Source organism: Thalia democratica, chromosome 5 (assembly GCF_965202585.1).
Source record: "Thalia democratica chromosome 5, ktThaDemo2.hap1.1, whole genome shotgun sequence".
NCBI classification, from domain to species: Eukaryota; Metazoa; Chordata; class Thaliacea; order Salpida; family Salpidae; genus Thalia; species Thalia democratica.
In genome coordinates this window covers 44142781-44150769 of record NC_139169.1, presented here as the reverse complement: position 1 = coordinate 44150769, position 7989 = coordinate 44142781, and the positions used below count along the sequence as shown (strand labels likewise).

The 7989-nt window shown below is 25.9% G+C and overlaps 1 protein-coding gene across 1 annotated transcript; it reads right to left on the bottom strand.

The window, feature by feature from the left end:
• Positions 1–1922: 1922 nt before the first annotated feature.
• Positions 1923–4988, bottom strand: LOC145837044 (uncharacterized). The gene is made up of 2 exons (XM_082944813.1): positions 4100–4988; positions 1923–2141 (listed from the first exon to the last, which is right to left on the bottom strand). Exons 1-2 carry the CDS (start codon positions 4976–4978, stop codon positions 1941–1943), a joined length of 1080 nt encoding a protein of 359 aa, XP_082800939.1. The 5' UTR covers positions 4979–4988; the 3' UTR covers positions 1923–1940.
• Between the last annotated feature and the right edge of the window lie 3001 nt (positions 4989–7989).

Here is a 7989-nt window from a genome sequence, read left to right as displayed (position 1 = left end):
CCTTTTCTAAAAACAATTTATGTACAAGTCAACTTATTTATTGTTTTGTTTGTTATTGTTTTTCTTTTATTGTTATTAATTAGTGGTTTTTGTTCTTTTAAAATACATGTTTTGATTATGGAGGCAGGGTTGCTGCCTTTCTTTTCTTCTATTTAATGATAAACCTTTTTTAATTTTTTCAATTTCGTACTTTTTCAAGCAACATAAATAGCATGTTTTGTTGTATTTCGGTTTTGTTTTGGTCCTGCAGAGTATTTCCCATTTTAAATTATAGTGTTTGTTTGCGTCTTTTAATTCCTAAATATAGTTCGATAATTCGGTATTGTGCCTTTTTAATTTTTTAGTAAAGCTTGCTTTATGGTTGCTATTTCTTTTTCAAATGTTGTGCTAGTGATATATCATATTAAGTTATATAAATTTAACTACAAACAACACTTTATTTAACTCAAAAAATGTAAATAGGAAAGTTAAATTTTGTGTTTTATATATTTCCTAGCTACATCTTGTGTTTTAGAGAGTTGTTTTAACCAGTTTTTCTCCAGAGTTTGCTTGTGGTAGTGGGAGCTATGAAATGAGGTAAAAAAAAACAATTATTGTTCAAATTAAAAATTTCCTTTTTGAAATATGTTTGTTTGTTGTTTTTAAATATTAAGATAAAATATAATTACTATAAGTTAAATTATAAGCACTCTAGATAGTCTTATAATTTTATTTCTTGATTGAAATGCTTCTAAAAAATAACGCAATATTTCTTGGTCCAATTTATTTCCAAAGAAAGAAATTTAAACGTACAAATGTATATACACGACCTTTTACTTGGCAAACAAGAAAACTAAAAGTACCACAAAAAAATATTCGAAACACTTTCAAAAATAAAATAGAAGAATATCAATAGACAAAATAAAACTTTTAAAAGTTTAATTAAAACACAAACATTTATAAAACTAAGTTTTGATTTATAATAAGAAAATAAAACTTTTATTTATCTTGAATTTAAAAAATCAAACTTAATTAACAACTAAAATTAAAAATTTTTAAGCTAGCAGCTCTAATAAATCTTCAAAGTAATTTCTTAGTGAAAAAATCAAACATTTTTTGACTAGATATTAAATATATCTATTCTTCTTATCTAAATATAACCTATTATAAAAGTATTTATTTACTAAACATGATTTACTATATAAAAAACTTGTTAGATTAGTTAGCAGGAAAATTATCTAAAAAAGGAACTATATTTAAGTGCAAACAATAACGAAGTATTAATATATTATCTATAAACTCTAAAACTACTTTTAACAATGTAAATTATTTTTTTATGTTAACAACTTTATTAAGTTTTGTTACTAACTCAACACTATATTGACGAACAATCAAAAATTTTCACGGTCCACATGATAACTTTAAGCTATGCCTTTAAAATCACTAACTTATTGTGAAAAATATTATAAAATGTAAAAAGCCATGTATCTTACAGTTCTATCGTATTTATCACATAATTAACTTGAAATATACAATATTTATATAGCAGATTAAAATCATAATCTTTCAACATAATAAGTTTATAGTTTTAAATAGATATTATATCATAAACTTTAAAAATACTACTTTTTAACTAAAAGCGAAGTTTACTTTTAAGTGTAAATTATTTTTGAAGACCTCGTGGTATTACGAACAATATTGTGTTTTTTGGTATATAATTTTATTTCTAAATAGAATGAGGGTTTTATATAAAAAAATCATGATCTTTTATTAAAAAAATGTACTTAAATATTTTACTTTTTTTTTTCTCTTAAAAAGTTTGCATTAGTTTGAAAATATTCCAAAATAGTTAAGAACAATAAGTTGTGTAAAAATTTACTAATATAAAATTAACAATATTTCTAAAATACACTTGAAGAATGGAAATTATGTACCATATAAAAACAAATCCATGTTAACTCCTAGTAACCGTTTATACCTAATTTTAGTACAAACTTTTCAGGCTTTTCAAGGCCCATAAAAACTCTTAAATCTTCAATCTTGGCTAAAATGCAAGCCACTGTGAGCAGCTTGTTACCTTCATAATCTTCCAACACTCTCCATGCGCGGTCTGGGAATTCAGTCTGCATTTTTATTTCTTTGATACAAAGTCCTCCTTGCAACTATAAATAAAACATTAATAATTTAGAACAAAAAAAAAAGAAATTATTAAAGGGTGGTTAATTTTTGATAACTGCCTTAAGCGTATAGAAAACTGAAAAACTTAATTTAATTAAAAAAAAATTAAGCTAAAATACACTATTTGCTTAGCTTTTTTCATTAAAAAATTAAACTTATTATAATTAAACTAACGATACATAACAAACAATATTTAATTAGCTTGAATAAAAACTCCACTTAGGTATACTTAAAAAATACACTGTTTTAATTTATTTCAGTTTAAAAAGATTAAGCTTGGTGGATTTGAAGGATGCATACCTAAAACTAACAAATTTACTAGAATTATTCAATTTTATAAAACTTTTAGATTTAAAGAAAATGAACAGAATCAAATCCATTTAAAAATTCAATGTATCTGAAGTAAGTTGGTCCACAATTTAAAAAAATTAAATTTTTAAGGCAAAATTGAGCTAGTTGAAAATAAATTGTTATACTAATTATTATAGCTTTATTATTATTTTTCTGACTGTTTCAAAAACTAATCTTAATTAAAATGTTATGGTTTTATGTTAGATTGGGGACACGCTAATCCACCCGCGATCTAAATCCACCCAGTCAAATTCCAGAACAGCTTACCAATCAAGGGTAACAATGATAGTGAAAAATTAATAAAAAATAAACAAAAAATTTATAAAATAAATTAATAAAAAAAAAGAGCATTAAAAAAAATCGGGTGGATTTTGAACACAGGTGGATTTTGATAGTATACCAGATTAAGGCTGTAGGTGAGTTAATGACTATTTGTTAAATTAGTTTTGTTGTTTACATATTAAACTAAACTACCATTTATAATTAAACACTTATATTAATTCAAAAAAATTTAAAAATATTAGTGATCAAGTTAGAGAGTACAACAGGTTCTTTATGATAGGCCAAACTAAAAAGGCAAAAATAGACTATTACACTAAAATTCTATCTCATACTTAAGTTTTTGAGCAATTGTTTTAAACTTTCTCAGTTTAATCATAAAACACTTTTTTCATAATTTGATCTTATTTTAATAAGTTTTTACTAGGCTATAAGATACTTTTTACAGATTTTAAAAATTTGAAATAATTTTTGAGACATGGCCGGTCAAAATTGGAGGCAACAATAGTTTCCTAATGGGAGGCTCAAACTATAACGGCAAATAACTAGAAATCACTAAAATTCTATCTCCTCCTACGTTTTTTGAGATAATTGCCTCAAATTTTCAGGAAATGTTCCTTGCAATATTTATAAAATTCTATCTGTACAAAATTTAACAAAATTAAAATATAAAAAAATTATAACAAAAAAAAAACTGTTTTGTTTATTTTCAACTTTTTTTAAATTCCAAGGACAGAATATTTTAAATATTCCAAGGAACATTTCTTGAAATTTGAGGTAGTTATCTCAAAAAACGTAGTAGAAGATAGATTTTTAGTGAAATAGTCTATATTTGCCATTTCAGTTTGTGCTTCCCATAAGGTACCTATTATTGCCTCCAACTTTGACCTGCTATATCTCAAAAATTACTTTGAATTTTTAAATCTGTAAAAAGCATCTTGTAACTTGGTAAAAACTATATATAATAAGATAAAATCGCGAATAAAGTGTTTTACCCCCCACTCTATGCCCTTAATTGATTTCTTTCTACAAAAAGTATCTTATAGTCTTTATTAGCTTTTAAATAACAGCCAATGTTAAATTTTGTAAAAGAAATGTTAGGTCCCCTATGGCTTTAACTTTCAAAATTTTAGTTAAATAACAAGTATATATAACTAATTACATAAAAACCAGTCGTTTCGGACATTTCTAAATGTTTATAACTCTTTTTATAATTAAAATCTTATATTTGAAATAAAACTATCTCAACCAATGGTCAATAAATGAAAATAGGTGATTTGATAATACATCTAAAGTCTAACAATAAGCATACCTTGAAGATATTATTGTTTTCTATAGACAGCTTTTGATTAACTCTGCTTCTTGCTTCTTCTCTGATTTCTTGGATGGGTGTCTTTGGTAGTACAAGAATGTTCATGTACATGTGATCCATCTGCGTTCTTTTATAACCATCTACCCATTTTGGCCTCTTGTACCACTCTATAACTGCATCAATTTCTACCCGCTCTTCATAACCATAATTTGATGTTTCATAGTGACCAGAGTTTTCATTGCTTACTGCATTATTTACTTGAAAAGTATTTTGCATTTCCTGATGCACCCCAATAAGCTGCTGTCCATTTTGTGTAACTTCACTTTTAATCTCTGACATATTAAGTTGCGAAGAATTGTTGTTATCAATTTTAGGTGTAACAGCAAAATTGTTTATCACTGAATGATTGAGATTGGTATTACTGCATGACACTGGTGTTGCGGTATAAATTGCCTGAGGGTTACTTATTGGCACAACCACTGGACTATGACTTTTTTGAAATGTAGTTACTACAACTGGAGCAGATGTAACTTTAATCAAACTTACCTTATTTGTTATGTCTGGAGCTTTTGGAGTGTCATTTATTTCTTTTTTTATTTCCAAATTTTTATTTTTATCAAGTAGATCATGATTGGACGTAAGGGGAAGTTTTTTTGTAGCATCAGTAAAACCACTTAAATTGACATTCTGTTTTAATACGGAAGCAATAGGAGGAATGATAGGAGTGGTTTGGTTAGTTTCCATACTGTTGCAAACAGCAGTATTTACTTCTGGCTTATCATTATTATAAGACATGTCAATATTATTCTCAGACATAATCCGGCTTGCACCAACCGGAGAATCTGTAGCGTTGTTGATATTTGGTGCCTCTAAATGCATTTGATGTCCATTTTTGTTGGTAGAAACCGCTTGTTGCATTACTACTGAACTTTGATTCATACCAAAAATTTATATGTATATTTACTGTAAATTTTCACTAGGTTTACTATTTTTTCAACAACAAAATATACAACTAAATATTATCAAATTAAATTATTATTTCTTTTAATTAACTAAAACATAACTTACCTTGATCCTTTTTATATTTATTTGAACATAAAAATTATCTTTAGTTGAGTAACACAGTTGAGTATTTAGCTTTTAGTAGTATCTATAAGCAATGATGCATATATGTAAGGACAAGTTTTTTTAAGAACACTGAAAAGTTTATCTTATTTGTAGAGTTTTATCTTTGCTACTAGACACCTTTAACATCAAAGTTCCTGATAATTTTAAGACATAAGCTAGCAAAAATTTCGAGTACAATAGGTTCCTAATGGAAGGTGCAAACACAGTTGCCACTCTTGAGGTAATAAATAATAATAGCTTAAAATAAATAAAAAACTTTTAATCAAGATTAATCTTCTTATAATACCAAAATAATAACTTGAGAGGACTTGGTAAAAACAATTAAATAAAATGACTTATAGTTTTAAAACTATCTTCATATTTAGGAAAAATATTAAAATTAGTCTGAATTTTAAAAAATAAATCAAATGAAGTTAAGTAAGCCTGAGTTTTTTAATACATTCCAAACCATCCTGAGTAGCCTGACAGTTTGTCAACTGGGTTATCTTATCTAAATTAACATGACTGCCACTCTTAAGTTAGAACAAAAATATCATAAGTGACAAAAAACTGTATTGGGTCATCTGAGTTATTTGAAATACTTAAAAAAAATTTAACGTTTCAAAATCAATAAAAATCTATTTTTTTAACAAGTTCAGCTATAAAATAAAAAGCATTGAACTAAATCAATTAAATACTATTCAAATTTATAAAAAACTGGCAGGAGATTTTCAGAAATCTTAAAACTATCCTTAGCCTTTTACAAAAAACTAAACTGATATGAGTCATCCTGATTTAAAAAATATAGTAGCTCTGATAATATTTTCAAAAAATACAAACTGTCCTGTATCATCTTAAATACCCTGAGTGTGTAGCAACTCAAGTTTAAAGACAAAAATATAATAAAAAACTAAGAAGAAAAATACTAGCAGTAAAACAAAAGTTCAACTTTCATTTTAAAAACTAAAAACAGGGTTGCAAAAGATTTTTTGTAAAAAACAACTAAGATTAAATAAATGTTTATTATGTTTTTAATGAACAAGTTTTTAAATTAAAAAGTAAAACTATTAAGGGCATAGGAGGGGGGGGGGGGGGGTAAACACCCTTTTTTGGTTTTGGATCTTATTTTGTATAGTTTTTACTGAGCTACAAAATGCTTTTTACAGATTTAAAATTTCAAAATAATTTTTGAGATATAGCCGGTCAAAGTCGGAGGCAACAATAGGTTCCTTATGGGAGGCGCAAACTAAAACGGCAAATAACTAGAAATTACTAGAAATCTATGTCCTCCTACGTTTTTTGAGATAACTACCTCAAACTTTCAGAAATGTTCCTTGCAATGTTTAAAAAATTCTGTTGGAACAGAATTTGAAATAATTAAAAAAAAAAATTTATAACAAAAAAACTAAAAACAACTCTAGTTGTATAGTGTACAAGTTTAATTGCTCTTGCAAAAAGAGCTATATTGGTCAGACCTCTAGGCACTTAAAAACCAGGATAAAAGAACATCTACCTGCTTGTGTTTTGAAATTCATTGAACAAGAACCTGAAATTAAGACAACAGCAACAAAAAACACAGCAAAAAGATCTTTAGATGCAGAACATCTAATAAACAATAGAGATTGTGCTAGGAAACATGACATATACAGATTTATAATAATCCATCATTGCAATAGTGTGTTTAAAAAAAAACTGTTTTTTTGTTTATTTTTTATATTAAATTTTTATTTTTTAATTAAAAAAAAAAAATTCTGACAGAATTTTTTAAATATATCAGAGAACATTTCCTAAAAATTTGAGGTAGTTATCTCAAAAAACGTAGGAGGAGATAGATTTTTAGTAATTTCTAGTTATTTGCCGTTTTAGTTTGCGCCTCCCATAAGGAACCTATTGTTGCCTCCGACTTTGACCGGCTATATATCAAAAAATATTTTGAATTTTTTAAATCTGTAAAAAGCATTTTGTAGCTTAGTAAAAACTATATAAAATAAGATCAAAAACCAAAAAAGGGTGTTTACCCCCCTATGCCCTTAAATTAATTATATATTAAATATGATTCAAATTTTTTTTATCTATTATAATTATCTATTAATAGTTATCTTTTATCTATAAATAATACTATGAACAGGGTGACCACTGGTTTTTAAGAAATTTCTTCCAGATTTTTTGAATTTTTTCCAAGTTTTTGAAAGTATTTGCTCTTAGGTCTATTTTCAGTTTAAAGATAAGTTTAAGGTTAAAAAATGTGTTCAGTAGTATAACAACATTTAAAAGATACAGTAATGCTATTTTAAATGCATTTTGTGGTAAAAAATATTTGATGATGACAAAAAATTTTTATTTATGTGATATATTTTGTGTCAAATCAAAATTTTACTGCTTAACATGTAAAAACTGTTTAAAATTCTGAGTCTTTTCAGGTTTTTTAGTAATTTTTGTTCAAAATTTCAGGTTTATTTTAACATTTTCAAAGTTTTTTTAGCCTAAATTGTCAAAATCTAGGTTTTTCAGGATTCCAGGTTTTGTGGCAACCCTGTATGAATAAAGTAATAAAACATGACAGTACAAAATTTATGCCAATGAAGAAATGTGCTGTCAGCTTTAAAAACTTACTGAGTTGGAAATTGCAAAATCCAGTATCCAACACATATGCAAAAATAATTTATTAAAAATTCACTTATTTTGAAATACACCACTTATTTATGATAAAAATAAGAAAAATTCAAACAATCTTATTTCCTTTCCCTACAAAAATCATCAAAAAAAGCATTAAAAGCAAGTGG